Raw genomic sequence first — 17145 nt, 5'->3', positions numbered from 1 at the left:
TTGTGTTCCATTGATCTTTGTGTCTGTCTCTCCACCAATGCCATACTTTCTTGATTACTATAGTTGGTTGTAAGTCTTGAAATCGGGACTTGATTCCTCCTACTTTATTCTTTTTCAAAATTGTCTTAGCTATTTTAGTTCCTTTGCTTTTCCAAATAAATTTTAGAATAATCTGTGTTTATCTACAAAAAAGTCTTGTTGGAATTTTGATAGGAACTGCATTAAACTTGTACATGAATTTGGGGAGGATTGATAGATTTACTATGTTGAGTGTTCCAACCCATGAACACTTACATTTTTCCATTTATTTAGATCTTCTTTAATTTCTTTTTTTTTTTTTGCGGTACGCGGGCCTCTCACTGTTGTGGCCTCTCCCGTTGAGGAGCACAGGCTCCGGACACGCAGGCTCAGCGGCCATGGCTCACGGGCCTAGCCGCTCCGCGGCATGTGGGATCTTCCCAGACCGGGGCACGAACCCGTGTCCCCTGCATCAGCAGGCGGACTCTCAACCACTGCGCCACCAGGGAAGCCCCTTCTTTAATTTCTTTCATAAGTATTATGTAGTTTTCAGAATATCAGTCCTGTACATATTTTGTTAGACTTACATCTAAATATTTCATTTTTATTTTGAGCAATTTAAATCCATACTAATTGAAATGAGTTCAGTTTTCTAATTTGAGGTTTCTCCATAATTGCTTTATATATGAATGCCCTTTTAAAAAAGTGTTGATTAGTATCAGTAATCTTATTTAATTAGATCTGGCTATCATATAGTGATGCTGTGTTAAACCACTATTGAACAACAGATTAATAAAATTATTTTAATGGATGCTTGGAAGTTTGTGAACTATTAAACGTATGAACTGTGTAAAGATTAGTATTACTGCTCAAGTATTTGGAGAATATCAGTTTTATTATTACCTCTATAAGGTACTGAAAGCAAAATGAAATTTTTGTAAAATTTATGGGTTTTAGATAGAAGAGGAAAAGGAATCACTAAAATTTGGAGGATATTTTGAGAGTTGCTTGATAAGCCTCAGGATGCTAGAAATAAAAGAACACAAAGGTATAAATTCAGGAGATTAAAACAAGATATTCTGTGGTAAATTTATAGAATAGATGGTACTGCTAATTCAAAGTGGAAAATAAAAATTTCGCTTCCTAGTGTTTCTCCAGTAATGTGTAAACATAATAAACAGAATAGTTGAGGATTTAATGTATTGCAGAACATTATATAGACATTTTATGTAGAATCTATGTATTTTACATTAAAATTATATAACTTAAATATTTAATGCCATTATTTGTATTTTCTTTTGTATAGTTTCAAGCAATTTACTGCACTTTCAGTGGTTAAAAATATTGAACTCAATTATGTAATAGAAGTTTGTTTTTTCTAGTCATAAGACTAGGCAAAATCATAGGAATGAAAGAAAGTATTCATGTCCAGCTAATTATTCAGGCCAATTCGGACATTGATACTGTGTATGAAAGGCACAGATGTTGGTCTCTGCCCAGTGACTGAAAATGCCAATCAGATTTCTGTGTTGTTGCCTTGAAATACAAAAGTGTGTTGTCTTTATCAAGTCTAAGTATGGACTCATTCAAGCAAAGTGTGAGAATTTGGTGTACGTAAGTTGCTTTTCCAATTTAAGTATATTAAAAAGAATACTTTGTAAAGCAATACAGAATGGGAAGAAAATCCTGTAAAATTATCAATTGCTTGTCACTTGGAAAATGAAGAATGGTGAATAGAACATAACTGAGGAGCATGTAAGTGGAGACTCCATCATGAAATCTATACAAAGGCACGCTATATAATACTGTTTTGTATATAGTTGATAAATATATGCATATATAATAGGGTCACTTTATTTTTCTTAAATGTTTAATTTTCTTTAGTTTTATGTTTCTTATATTTCTACACTTTAATGTCCTCTGAAACCTTTGACTCACGACTGCTTGATAAACAAAATGTGAGCGTCTTTGCTCTGTCAGAGCCTTTCATACCCAAACTTAAGTCCCACTGCTCCTATCCAGACTGAACTCCAGTCATTACGTGTTTGTATATGTATACATGCACACGCTTACCCTACTCTGTTGCTTTATTTGGTGCTTCACTCTGCTTGGAATGCACTGGCTTTTTCTTTTTATATGTCCAAATCTGTCTGCTCTTCAAACCCAGTTCCATGAACGTTTTTAAATATTTATTTATTTATTGTTATTTATTTGGTTGCACCAGGTCTTAGTTGCAGCAGATGGGCTTCTTAGTTGCGGCTCGCCAGCTCCTTAGTTGTGGCACAAGAACTCTTAGTTGCAGCATGCATGTGGGATCTAGTTCCCTGACCAAGGATCGAACCCAGGCTCCCTGCATTGGAAGCACAGAGTCCTATCCACTGCGCCACCAGGGAAGTCCCCATGAACGTTTTTTTTGAACCCTAAATCATCAACACACACACGTTTCCCACGCAAAATCTCACCATTTGTTTTACTTGCCACTTTTTAAAAACTTTTTATTAGACTTTTGTCTTTTATCCCCCCCTTATTAAAGACCAGACCATCTTTTGTTTTTCATCTTTGTTTCCACTATATATTTTGGATAACACTGATGTTACTATTATTTGAATGCATTTCATTTACTTGCTACTCATATTTTACCATAAAATGGTGGGAAACACAAAGGTTATTGGATAAATGTATAACTAGAAAACAGGAAACTTGGCAAATCATAGAAGCATAGTTTCTAGATGCTAAGCATGGAGCATTATTTATCTTAATTCAGAGGTGATGGAAGAAAAGAAAATGAATCTTTTCCTCAAAACATGAAAGGTGAAATGTTATGGTTGTATGTAATGTTGCTGGTGTCAGTTTTGGCTTAATCTATCAATGTATCATATTCTTTTTTCTCCCCTTTTTTCTTCATTTACCTCCTGCCTTTGTACTTACTTAACTTTGAAGGCATTACAGACAGACATGGAATTTTGTATTATCTGATAAGTATATATAACAGAAATCAAGTCTGCTTATTTTTATCTTGGTCCACCTTATCTATCCTTTATAATCTCCTTCCCTAAGGACAGATTTGGCAGTGCTAGATAATCTAGCATTAAATAATAACTGTAAAAATCGTGATTATGAAAAATGTATCATGTGTATGTAACTACTAAATTGGTATTAAAAGGCTGAATAGAAAATCATCTTTTCAATGAGTTTTCTCTCCCGGAGATTCTCAGAGAAGTCAATGCTAATGTTTCTTAAAACTCTTAAATGTGTTCTTCAGGTTTAAACCTAAATCTTCTGAAAGATGGAGGGAGAGACATTTAAGTGAAACAAGGTGGTTTATGTATACATGAAATCAGACTTAGGTATTATGGCCAGGGATTGTGCCCAGAGCTAGTTTTACATCAGGCTTAATATTAAATTATAGGCAAGTGTATAATAAACAGCCTAAAACCTGATTTCCTTATCTTCTTGGTCTCAGTTGGCATGTTCTTTGTCGATATAAAAGAGAGGTAAATCTCCACTAATGAAGTAATGAATCTAGATGGTGATCATCATTCACTACTGGTAAAATTTATAATGCATAGATCAAGTTGACAGTACCTGAATCCATTAAACAACTCTTCCAAATCAATTTAATATTTTGACAGATTTCAAAGGTTCACAAGGAACAGTGCAATGAAAACCTGTGTACCTACCCTTCATTTGTATTTACTAGTAGTTTATATTTTGCCCCATTTGCCTTATCTTTATATATATAAGTATAGTATTTATCTCCTCAAATATGAGAATAAATTATAGACATCACAGCATGACAATCAGATTGAAGTATTTAAAACATTCTGTACAAGTATGGTAAATTTTCCCACCCAAGTAATTCAGTGTTGATGAAATACTGTTGTCTAAATATATATTCCATATTCATACTTCCTCACTTCTTCCAGTAATGTCCCAGATCAATTTTTCTCAGATCCAGGATTCAATCTGGTGTCACACATGGCCTTTAGTTATTTTTAAATTCTTTAATCTAGAGGAGTTCCCAGCCTGCCTGTTTTAACCTTTCAGGATGTTGACATTTTGAAGAGTCCAGGCAATTTATTTTGTATTGTGCTCCTCTGTTTGGATTTATTTGATTGCCTTCTCATTGTCTAAGTCAGTGATCCATTTTTTTTTAAACTTCATCACAGGGAAATGTTTGAACATGTACAAAGATAGAGAAAGCAATATAATGTACCTAACATACACATTTTCTAAGTTCATCAGTTATCAGTGCATGGCTAATTTTGTTTTATTTATGACTCCCCACTTCCTAGATTATTTAGAGGCAAATCCTGGAGTTAGATCCTTTCAGCTGGATATTTCTACTTTTAGCTTTAATAAATAAGTACTCTTTAAAGACAAACAGAAAACATAACCACAATACCAATCTACTATCTTAACATTAAAAAAAGGAAACAACCTTCCTGACAGAAGTATATCAAACCACCTTGGAATATTCTTGCCAGAAAACTTGTACCTCAGTCTGATCAACTTGTCTAGATCTACCTACCTACGAGTTGACTAGAAATAGAGGTGAGAGGAACAAGTTAAACAAGGCAGTGGAGATTTTCGGCAAAATCCAGAGCGTGGGGTTTCTCTAGGAGAAATGACATAAAAATCATAAAATGTAAAGGAAAGGGTGAGCCTGTAGATTGAAAAAGACTTAAGAGACATATCAACCAAATGTAAATGTAATCCTTTTGTGGATCCTGATTTGAACAAACTTAAAAAGCAAGAAAAGAGGAATAATTGGGGGATTTTGAATGTGATTGGGTATTTGATGCTGTTAAGGAATTACCCAGTTTTTAAGCTGCGACAGTGACTTTGTAGTTACAGTTTTTAAAGGTTTTTACGCATTAGAGGTACACACAAACATTTATGCATGAAATGAGATCTGGGGTTTAATTCACAATAATGAAAAGATTGGCCCTGTTGAAACTGAGCGATGGATACTTTGTAGTTCAGTATGTTCTCTCTGCCATTGTGTGTGCCTTTGACATTTTACAAAATAAAAAGTTTTTTTACATTTAGGGCTGGTGGTAAATCAGTTTCAGAAGTTTGTAACGCACGTAACCATTATTACTGTTTACTATTGTTATTTTTATCAGATTTCTCCCAGAATTACTATTAGTGTTCTTCATAGGAATAATAAAGATGAAGTGTTGTTTTCTTTTTTGAATTTTATGTAAGACTTATTTTTCCATTTTTGTCACTTTTTTAAGGTAATGAGCATGGTGTCAGGCTTTGCACCACTAATTTCTGCAGGTATCTTTTCAGCCACTCTTTCTTCTGCATTAGCATCCCTTGTGAGTGCGCCCAAAATATTTCAGGTAAGTATTTTCACATTACAAATTTTATTAAAGGGGCAGTTAAGGTAATATATTTAAATATGGGATTTTTAATATTTTTAAATTATTTGTTTACTTCTCAAGCCCATGTATTGATATTTATATGACATATACAAACACATATATCAAGAGTGGCATATTTAATTTTATGCATATGAATGTGGATGTGTATATATAAACACTTGGCCTATATCTACTCTCAGGGTGTAAGTTTTGAGATGTCTTTCTGGAAGTGGTGATGAATTTTTGCTTTATGGACATACTGTTAGCATAAATTTTCATAATGTCTTACCAAGGATAAAAAGTATAGTCCAAGACCATAAATCAAAAGAATTAAAGTATCTTATTCCTATTAGCATAATGCCAACATTAATGTTTTTACTTTATGAATATTTGAATGTCTAATACGTGCTATACATTATGTTAGGTACTCAGGATATAATAATAAATATGATAGACATTGTCTCCCTTTAATGAGCATTAAATAAATGGCTGATACTGGATAGAAAATACTTTTTATTACTAAAACAAATGAGATATCGATTCTGCAGCTTTGTTCTTAATTTCCTTTGTTCTTTTTGTTTGTTCTTAATTTTTTGTTGTAGCTAGTTAGTACAGTAGAGGTGTAGAATATTTACTAAAATTATTTTCAGTATTGTTTTAAGAAAGATGATTATGTTTTATAATTAGGATTTTCATTTGTTCTGAGTCTAGGATTTGGACTTGGTTTTCTTAAAATAGGTCACACGTCTGTCATACTTCTCAAGGTTCCACATTTCTTCTGTGTATGCCTGCTCCTTTGACATTTTATTCATATAAGAATTTCAGCCTGGGGTGGAATAAAATGGATAAAAACTTCAGTGTATTCTAAACCTCCTGTCTTTCTGATGCTAGAAATGTTTGAATCTCCTTTACAGTTTGTAGGTGAAGCAGCGTGAGGGGAAAGAAAGAGGACCAAGAATTAGAAACTTGGGTTCCATTCCTGATTAACCTATTGTAACTGTAAGCAGATCTGTATGTCTTATTTCAATATATTTCATTTTAATGTTTACATTTCTTCATTAGGCCTTATGTAAGGACAACATCTACCCAGCGTTCCAGATGTTTGCTAAAGGTTATGGGAAAAATAATGAACCTCTTCGTGGCTACATCTTAACATTCTTAATTGCACTTGGATTCATCTTAATTGGTTAGTCTATAAATGTACGCTAATGTAGATTCTGGTGCATTTATAGTATCAACTGTCAACACTGAATTGTTAAATTATAAACAAAATGTTACTTTGCCTGCAATACTAAGTTAGTTTCTTTTTGATCAAAGGAAAGAGTGTTTAGAAATAATGCAAATAATAGCACTTGTTAAATATTTGCTAAAATTCTTACCATCACTAACTCTCCATTAGGGCTAGAGGGAACTCTTAGGTTCTTGTCCCTAAAATAAATATGATAATAGCATAAGGAAAAGGATTCCAGTGTCCTTCATGAAGGTAGAACCTCCACCGATCTACTTTTTGGTACTGTTGCCTCTGATCGTAAGGAAGCTAATGGGTCTTTCACTGCTAAAGAAGACTTTGGACTTTTATTAAAAGTCTGATTATACTACTGGAAACTAACTCTCATGTGTTATCTAAGAATGTATTTGGTTAAGTTTCTTATGATCCAACAGTTCTTTTTAGGGGTTTTTACCCTATAGAAACTCACATATAAAAGAATATTCTTAGTGTCATTAATTATAATAGTGATAAATGAAAGCAACCTGAGTACCTATCAACAGAAGAGTGAAACTACAGAATAATATTCAGCAGTAAAAAAGTGAATAAACTTGGTTTTCATGTATTAATATGGATGAATCTAAATATAATAATGTAAAAATAACAAATTGCAGAATGATAATATAGTATGATATAATTTACATAACTTTTAAAACACCCAGAACAGTGCTACACAATGCTTATGGACCATATATGTGTGTAGTAAAACGAAATAATATCATTGGAAAGAATATTCCAACTTTGATAAGTTGAGGTATAAAGAGGGCTTCTACTGTGTACATAAGGTATGATTTCTGAAAATTAAAAGTATATAAAGTATATATGGCAAAATTCATTAAATCTGGTTTGTGGATGTAGGAGTATTCATTATGCTGTTATCTAAAGGTTTGAAATAATTCATAGTTTTGAAGAGTTAAAAAAAGGTCTAATATGTCAGTTAAATATGCTTCATGTTTCTTTTGCAGCTGAACTGAATGTTATCGCTCCAATTATCTCTAACTTCTTCCTTGCATCATATGCGTTGATCAATTTTTCAGTATTTCATGCATCACTTGCAAAATCTCCAGGTGACTTTACGTTTTTTTAAAAGTTCTGTAAATGTGGTAATGTCTGATTTTAGAGAAAATGAAACTTTTTTTATATATAAATTTATTTACTTTATTTATTTATTTTTGGCTGTGTTGGGTCTTTGTTGCTTTCTCTAGTTGCAGCGAGCAGGGCCTACTCTTCGTTGGGGTACATGAGCTTCTCATTGCAGTGGCTTCTCTTGTTGCGGAGCATGGGCTCTAGGCACGCGGGCTTCAGTAGTTGCAACGCGTGGGCTCAGTAGTTGTAGCTCGCTGGTTTAGAGTGCAGGCTCAGTAGTGGTGGTGCACAGGCTTAGTTGCTCCGTGGATATGAGATCTTCCTGGACCAGGGCTCGAAGCCATGTCCCCTGCATTGGCAGGTGGATTGTTTTTTTTTTTTTTTTTGCGGTACGTGGGCCTCTCACTGTTGTGGCCTCTCCCGTTGCGGAGCACAGGCTCCGGACGTGCAGGTTCGGCGGCCATGGCTCACGGGCCCAGCTGCTCCGCAGCATGGGGGATCTTTCTGGACCGGGGCACCAACCCATGTCCCCTGCATCAGCAGGCGGACTCTCAACCACTGCGCCACCAGGGAAGCCCAGCAGGCGGATTCTTAACCACTGCGCCACTAGGGAAGCCCAAGAAAACAAAACTTTAACACATTTTAAAAGATGGCATGTGGAGAATTAGCTCACTAGTGCTTCACTCTGCCTTTATAGTTGAGTCAAACTGAGTCTTCAAAGATCTCTTTATCATGAAGTTTATTGGTAAATAATGTCTGTTTCTTGTCTTCAGAGAATTTAAAAAAGCATTAATTTTAAATTCTGACAGTGTGAAAGAATTACTTTACTTTTTTCTGTTTTTATTATTTATTTAGCTGATTGCTATTTCAGTTCTAAGAACATTATTATGATATAATTAACCTATCCAGGAATGTTTTTAACACAATGAGTTCTCTGGAGTTCTAATGTAAGGGGTCTTTATCAACTGAAAAATTACTCCATATACATTTTTTTATGGGTTTTGTTATAAACCATGATAGCAGTTGGACATCAGAGAAGGAAATAAGGAACAAAAGCACTGTTCTTTCTAAGGGTCTAAAAGTTTCTCAGAAAAGGAAAGGTAAAGTATGGGAACTTAGGACACAAACATCTTAGCTTCAGTTTTTACTTTAAGAATATAAATTTTAGAGGTGGGTATGGGTGTGGCTATAAAAGGGCAACACAATGGATCCTTGTGTTGGACTTTTCCTTATCTTAACTGTATTAATATTTTAGTTGTGATATCATGATATCATTTTGCAAGATGTTATCATTGGGAGAAACTAGGTAAAGCGTCCCCGGAATCTCTGTGTATTATTTCTTACAACTTTGTGTGAATCTGCAGTTATCTCAAAATTAAAAGTTTAATTTTAGAAAAGAATATAAGTTTTATTGAAATGATTTAAAAATAGTATTTTGGGCTCTGGAATTACCTATAAATGAAAATTTTAAAACATGGTCTTCAACAGTTTTTCGAGTGAGCTTATTAATTCATAAATACTTCCCCAAATGGGAAGGTATGTTTCTATAGTCAACTCACAGTTTTTCTAGCAAGTAGATTAATTTTTTAATAATTCTGAAGAACAGTTTGTTTGAATTGTTTTATACATTCATTAGGATATAGATGTGTCTCCTGCTAAAACACAGAAGATAAAACCACACTATTAAGGACTCAATTTGAAACCTAATGTTTTAATCTTCTCTAGTTTTTAGCATTCACTGGGGTAGGTTGATTTATACTTTTTTGGTAAGGAATTTTTTGAATACAGAACTAGTAAGATAGGGTAATGTGGACATAAATAGATGTGCCCACTTCATGGCTGTCAAGAATCATGATGTTGTGATTAGTAATGGTCTATGACTTCACTGTTACACTTAGCCTTATAGTTCACATTTAAAGACCTTTCAGTGTAGCAGCCGCAGAGAAATTTATTTTGTGCATACGTATGTACCACTGTCTACAGCAGATGAGGTATCCAAGTGACTTTTATTTATCTATTTTGTTTGTTATTGTTAGGATGGCGCCCTGCCTTCAAATACTACAACATGTGGATATCACTACTTGGAGCAATTCTTTGTTGCATAGTGATGTTTGTCATTAACTGGTGGGCTGCACTGCTAACATATGTGATAGTTCTTGGACTTTACATTTATGTTACCTACAAAAAACCAGGTAATCACATTTTGTAATCCAAGTATGAGAGAATGAAGTTTTGGATTAGAATGGTGGCTTTAGAAATGAAATGGACAAAGAAGATACTGTTTTAATCATCTCAGAAACAATTATTTCTCTAATACGCTTATTAAGTCTCTAAAGTAACAAATGTCTAAAATCATCATTTGTGTCCAGACTGTTTGTTTATTCAGTAAGAGGTAAAATTTGCCTATTCAAATAACTTAAACTGTTCAGTACTATAAATAGTACTTTATAACAATCATAGAACTGCCTCTTTCCTTTTAGACCTTTGGCTATATAAGCAGTAATTTTTAAATGTTTTATTTGTAAAAGGCTCATTTTGAGTTGCACGCACAACATGTCTGCAGCCCTATCATCCCAGTCTTTTCTAAGTTGTACTTTTTTTAAAAAATGTAATTGTAGTTCAGATTAGCATTGTCTTAATTTCATGCCATGAACTTGAACTATTGAAAGTCCTGAGTACAATAGTTTATTTTAGCAATTGACTTTTTAAATGTGAAAGTACTTGTTATTGATGACTTGTTACAACCGGTATTAAGCTGCTGCATGAATACTGTCTTTCCACAGATGTGAACTGGGGATCCTCCACACAAGCCCTGACTTACCTGAATGCACTGCAGCATTCGATTCGTCTTTCTGGAGTGGAAGACCATGTGAAAAACTTCAGGTAAGTCATAAGGTAACATAGAAACATTTTGTCTTAGGTAGCAATCAGTTCTTCCTTTATTGTTCAGTAACATTTTCATATGCTGATATTTCATGAAAATTTCTCTAAAAGCATAGGGTATTGTTTCTTGTTTTGGTTTGATTTGAGCAGTTTATTCAAAAACAAGGTTGAGGTTTCTTGTTATCAAAATTTTACAAAGAGGGGCTTCCCTGGTGGCGCAGTGGTTGAGAGTCCGCCTGCCGATGTAGGAGACATGGGTTCGTGCCCTGGTCCGGGAAGATCCCACGTGCTGCAGAGCGGCTGGGCCCATGAGCCATGGCCGCTGAGCCTGCGCGTCCGGAGCCTGTGCTCCACAACGGGAGAGGCCACAACAGTGAGAGGCCCGCGTACCGCAAAAAAAAAAAAAAAAAAAAATTTACAAAGAGATAAATTATCACCTACCCTGCAAAAATGTTGTGAAAGTTTTGGAGGTCTCTCATTTTGAAAACTTTTAAATAGTAAGTATCATAAAGTAAACTTTTTTTCCCCTCTGTGGCCTCAGTAGTTATATAACCACTGAGGATGAAACTCATAAAAATCCCCTTTTTGCAATTTTACTAAGGCAGTAAATATTTTCATGTTAGTGGCTTCATTCTCATTGTGGTACTGGAAACCAGTTTTAGTGATAAAGAATCAATGCCTTAGAGTGAAGAGTATTTCTTACTTTCTCAATAAATTACTTTATATTTTATCTTATAATAGTTTATCAGTTATCATTTTAAAAACTATTCCTTAATTTAACATGCTTCTAATAATTGATGAGATTCAGTTACTAAAGCACTGTTGTAAATCCAGGAGTATTGTTTATTTATACAGATTCTTAGAAACTATAGATTATTACTTATACCAAGCTATAAGTAGGCTTGCCATTTTTAGACAATAGATCATTAGACAGCCATTCTCATACTGTTCATGTAAGCCTGGTTCTGAACAGGTGACTTTCCACAGTCATGAGTAATGACTTCTCACTGGCTTCTGCACAGTAATCACAGAAATAAATTCCTTGTTTCAGTAAACCAAAAGGCAAAATCTTTTTTAAAGAAAACTTCCAGAGTGGATACGTGCCAGAAAAGAAGTGCTCTACCAAATTTCCCCCGGGAAGAAACATCTTTGTATATCTTTTTGTTAATTCTTTGGGTTCTCCCCCCTGCCCTGCCCCCAACTTTCTTCTAGAATGAAAGTTTTCCAGAGACCACAGATCTTCAGCTTTGGAGTAGAGAGAAACTGGAAAAAGAAAAAGAAATGAGAGCCCTGGGAGGAAAACTTTAAATGCAGCACATTTTGAACATTTTGACTAGTTGATGCCAAATATGGCAGAAAATTGAAATCATTCCTTTATGTAAAAAGTTGTATTCCAGAACTGAGAGTATGACCAAGACTCAGAGTTAATTTGCCATTAATAAAAAACTGTTGCTTTGGCTTATTATACTAATGGGGAAATTTTTTTAAAAATTTTATTCTAATAAGTGTTTTAAAATTTTTATCAGAATTATACATGAACATAGTTTAAAGAGGAAAAACTTAGGTTTGTCATGAAAATTAGCACTTGCCCCACTTCTCAAATCCCTGTTTCTCTCATGCCACAGGCAACCACTTTTAACTGAATCGTGTAATATTTACTTCATATTCCCAAAAAGAGTGTTTGTCTTGTTGTATTGTTTGAGTTTTAACTTCAGGCGTTATCTGCTGATTTCTTTCATCCATGTATGCCCACCACACATGTGCACCCTTCCCTTTACCCCACCATCCCAGGGTATTTTTTATGTCATTATTTTGTAGACTTGATATTTATATTATGACTTTTTTTTTTTTTTTTTTTTTTTTTTTGGCGGTACGTGGGCCTCTCACTGTTATGGCCTCTCCCATTGCAGAGCACAGTCTCCGGACGCGCAGGCTCAGCAGCCATGGCTCACAGGCCCAGCCACTCCGTGGCATGTGGGATCTTCCCAGACCGGGGCACGAACCCGTGTCCCCTGCATTGGCAGGTGGACTCTCAACCACTGCGCCACCAGGGAAGCCCTATATTATGACATTTTAAGCATGATTCAAGAGCCCAGCCATGTAGTAAATTATGATTGTTTTTTTTTTTTCCTGTACAGGCTTTTTGTTTTCTATGTAGGCAATAAATTTTTTTTCCTATTTAAATTTCTATTTATCACTATCTCAGCATTCATCAAATTTGCCAAAAGATTTTCTTTTCTTCACTTCATAGTTTCTATTTCCTTGAAGTGTCTTTCTCACTATTTCCTGCCTCTTTAATTTGGGTTCTTAGATTTAGCGTTGTCTTAAGTATCTGTGATCCCGGGCCAGGGAAGTTCTGCATTGGTGGGTGGGGCTTGTCAGTGAAGCCCTTAATGTAGATTAATGTGGCTTTTCTGGTTCTTTAAGAAATTTAGGTCATCTTAAAGGTTTTCTATTTTGATCTGATTAGATTTATCAGAAAAGAATCTTAATCTGCTTGTTGATAAAGTTCTGGCTACCAGAGTTTTGAGAGCCAAGTGGGAAGGCAGCTCAGAGATCTCAGGGTTCAGCATATAGTAAATGTTCTCCTAACTCCCCTACTTAAAGTAGCTGCTTATGCCCTCAGACCAGAGGTCTGGGACATATGTTTATGCTCCCAGACCAGAGGTCTCTCTAGCAAATAAGCCCTAGCCCAACAGGATTGGAGAGGGACAGGGACAGTTGCCCATCATAGTGATGGAAATGATTTGGGTTCATCTAGGTGCTTCTTATGCAAACTTTAAATCAGTCCTTCTTATTTTAGTTTCTTTAACATATTGCCCCTGCCATTTCCAAAGACATCTATTGCCTCTAAGTCCTAGGCATTTTGATGGTTCTTAGGTGTAAAATCAGATGGCTTAATAGTTTTCTCTTATGCTCATTTGTAATTTAGCCTTTTCCTGATTTGTCAAATCCTTTATTTTTCTTCCATCTGCTTTCTGGCTTTCAAAATTTCAATGCTATTGTGTCCTATCCTGTTCTCCATATTTTTGGTGACTTAAAAAATCCCATCATACTATGGAGATTTTTAAGGAGGGAGTAAAGATGAAGGCAGCTGTTCATACTCTGTCATTGTTACTAGAAGTAATCCCTAATATATTTTGTTCTATACCTTTCTTTGGAATGATAAAATTATACCCCAATTATGCCTTTGTGGTGTGTTTACTATTTATTGATAGTAAAGATAGGGACTACAAGTTCATTTCCCTCAGTAATAGGTTATATTAGTAATAGGTTAAACTACCATAACAAAAAGCTGAAAAAATAAAGTGGCTAAACAAGGTAGATATCAGTGTTATGTGATAGTCCAGAGGTGGATGGATACTCATGGCTGGTAAGCAGATTGGCTGCACTTGGTTATTCAAGTTCCACATTCCTTTTATCTTCAGTCTGCCATTCCCTAGGATGTGTTTTTCTATCCATGTGGTCAAAGACATCACCCCCCCACCCCGCCATGGCCTAGCTTACAGGAAAGGGGAAAAAAGTATGGAGGGTGGCCAGCTTCCTTTTTAAAGGACAGGACAAGGAATTAGGGACATCGTACGGGCTGGAAATCATTCATAGGGCCACTTTTAGCTGCTAGGAAGGCTAGGAAATGCAATGTTTAGCTGGGGAGCCATGTAGCCTGCTAAAGCTCAGGTGGAGAGACTGGACTACTACTAGCAGTCTGGGCCTTAGAGGAGGACTTCATATTTGATTGCCCCAAAGCAATTCCCCCAAGCAGAACTGGCTTTTCAGATAGCTTGCTAAAATTCTAAATGAGTTAGTACATTTTTAGGTCTTTATTCAGGTTTTCCTGCTTATTTTATAAGTATAGTTAGGAACTACCCTAACAATTTAGTAGGTAAGTCAGAATTTTTAGTCTATTTGCTTTTTGTTAAAGTTTGTTTTAATTATACACATTGTTGTGATTCATTTTGCTGTGCAGTAGAAGCTAACACAACATTGTGAAGCAACTATACTCCAATAAAACTTAATTTTAAAAAATAATCAAAATTTAAAAAAAAAATTTTTTTTTCTGAATCTCTTTGAATTTATAAAATAGATACCTGAATTTTTTTCCTCAAACAAGGTTGATTTTTATTTCTCGTCAACAAAAATCAAGAGTTAAAAATACATGAAAGTCTTGCCACTGTTTTGTGTTTGCAAAGGCAATTGAATTCAATTTTGGCTTTCATCATAATTAATTAGTATTAAAACTTTTAGTTCAAATAGAAACCTTTTCTTCACCACAGGTGGTTTTACTCATAGGACATCATTAAAATTAAACTAGATTAGGGAGGGCTGATATTACAAAGTAGAAGTAAGTATGATGTGATCAAGCTAAGAAGGAAAGTGACCTCTTTTTTACATGAAGGCAAGGCCATGCTCTCAGGAAGTTTTGTGGACTCTGTGAAAGAACTGGAATATTTATCACCTTTATAAGATGAAAAGTTGTTACATGTTTTTAACCAGCATGGTCATTTCTTTCTGTAGTGCCTCCCAGAATCTTGATGTATAATATTACGTATTAATTTAGGACATTTGGTATGATGGTTGTTCAGAGGTTTTGTTTTTCTGCATTTCTCATGTACCAAGGAACCCTAGTTATGTCATCTTCTGTGAGAATCTTGTGGCCTGTCTTGAGGACAGTTGCATAAAGGAGTGTCTAGTGTAATAATATATTCTTAGAGAAGCGACTTAAAATCATGTCCATGTTACCAAAACCCTAAACTTCTCTTTCTTTTTAATCTTAAATTAGGCCACAGTGTCTTGTTATGACAGGTGCTCCAAACTCACGCCCAGCTTTACTTCATCTTGTTCATGATTTCACAAAAAATGTTGGTTTGATGATCTGTGGTCATGTACATGTGGTAAGTACTAGTTTTGTTTTCCATATTAAAACATTTTTCACTCTGTGTATATCATTTGTAATTTGTGGAGCTTTCTAGATTTGAAATAATTTGAGTAGGTCTTAGCAAACTATATTGCTTTGGCTACGAAAAATTACTTCCCAATCACTAAGGAACCTAAATGGAATTCAGTATGTGTTTTTTCTTGCTGATAAATCTCATAAAGTCCTGAGAATACTGGGAACATATACTTATCAGAAAAATAAAGAGCTGGAGGAGGTGGACAAATCATGGTAGATATCTAGTATCTGATATGTAAGAAGAGTAGAGTGAATGCTGAATTTCCAAATTCAAACACTTTAATTGCTCATTCATTTTAGTTTTATTCATGAGTAAGGAAATTATTAAAAATAGGGGTAAACGGTCATCCAAAAGTAGTTTCTTGTTTTTGGCATCTTGGCTATTGAAAACAATTACTAGATGATGGATCACCTTTTCTGCATAAGGATTTGGAGTATTTGCCAGATTAACTTATCTCCCAGGCTCTACTGTTCATTTTATTTTGGTGCTAGAAATGCGTGTTATATGCCCTATGTCCCAGCCCCTGCTAGAGTTGACCTTCTACTTGTATAGTAGCAAAGTGAGTATGCATGCACGTGTGTGTGTGTGTGTGTGTGTGTGTGTGTAGGGTAGTGGAAGAACACACTGAGACACTGACTCCACTCAGGACCTGTGGAGTTTCACAGTTTATCTCCACGTAGATGAATTCAGGTTGGGGTCTTGAACATAAGAAATTACAAAGGGGAAATTTTTCTACTAGGAAAGATAAATTGTACTTTTCCTTGTCTTATTCATGTATAATTAGGGTGTACTTTTAATCTTATTTTTAGATTTTTAAAAAATACAGTTTAGGTAAACATGTAACACATTTTATGTGTTGCTTACAAGGATCAAAATAGAATGGCAAGTTAAAAAAGCTCATTTCCTTTCTTGTGTCACGTTATCGTTTAACAGAAGTACAAAGAAAAAATGTATTTATATAGTTCACTTTGACTTGTAATGATACTTCTAGGTTTCTGAGAATTAACAACTCAGACATTTGAGACAAACAAAAAATAAGATGGGAAACTTTCCATAGAAAAACAGAAGGCTCTTATTTTTCTCTGTGTAATCTCTTCTCCATTTTCAATAATTTATAATTTCTTTCATTTACTAGTATCAAAACATTTATTTTTCAAAGTCTGTGTTTCTTCCTCTCCTCTTCTTCCTTCTACTGGCACCCTCTGTGTCTTTGTTCCATCAACACTGTTTTTTCATAATCTTTATTAGAAAGAATTCACTGACATGAAAATGAAACGCTATCATTATACTTCCCTTCTCCCCCCACCGCCATGTTTAGACACCTTGTTTAAACCAAGATAACAGGAGGATTTTTATAAAAGGGGAATAGATTACCTTTCAGTTAAAGACATTATTAATATTTTTACCTTAAAGGGCCCTCGAAGACAAGCTATGAAAGAGATGTCCATTGATCAAGCCAAATATCAGCGATGGCTTATTAAAAACAAAACGAAGGCTTTTTATGCTCCAGTACATGCAGATGATTTGAGAGAGGGTGCACAATATTTGATGCAGGTAAATTTGTTAC

At 34.8% G+C, this 17145-nt stretch overlaps 1 protein-coding gene across 2 annotated transcripts in view; it reads left to right on the top strand.

Moving 5' to 3' along the window:
* Positions 1 to 17145, top strand: part of SLC12A2 (solute carrier family 12 member 2) — a gene marked incomplete at its 3' end in the record, with an annotated part of 108143 nt that overhangs the window by 61170 nt on the left and 29828 nt on the right. For both annotated transcript variants that reach the window (XM_079702156.1, XM_079702155.1), the window contains exons 11-17: positions 5262 to 5369; positions 6453 to 6576; positions 7623 to 7724; positions 9780 to 9935; positions 10527 to 10626; positions 15407 to 15518; positions 16992 to 17132. In XM_079702156.1, the coding sequence (XP_079558282.1) occupies positions 5262 to 5369; positions 6453 to 6576; positions 7623 to 7724; positions 9780 to 9935; positions 10527 to 10626; positions 15407 to 15518; positions 16992 to 17132 (843 nt within the window). The remainder of the gene's footprint in view (positions 1 to 5261; positions 5370 to 6452; positions 6577 to 7622; positions 7725 to 9779; positions 9936 to 10526; positions 10627 to 15406; positions 15519 to 16991; positions 17133 to 17145) is intronic.

This window comes from Hyperoodon ampullatus, assembly GCF_949752795.1.
Source record: "Hyperoodon ampullatus genome assembly, chromosome: 4".
Lineage (NCBI taxonomy): Eukaryota > Metazoa > Chordata > Mammalia > Artiodactyla > Ziphiidae > Hyperoodon > Hyperoodon ampullatus.
The sequence above is the reverse complement of the archived record's forward strand: the minus strand, read 5'-3'. Positions and strand labels throughout refer to the sequence as shown.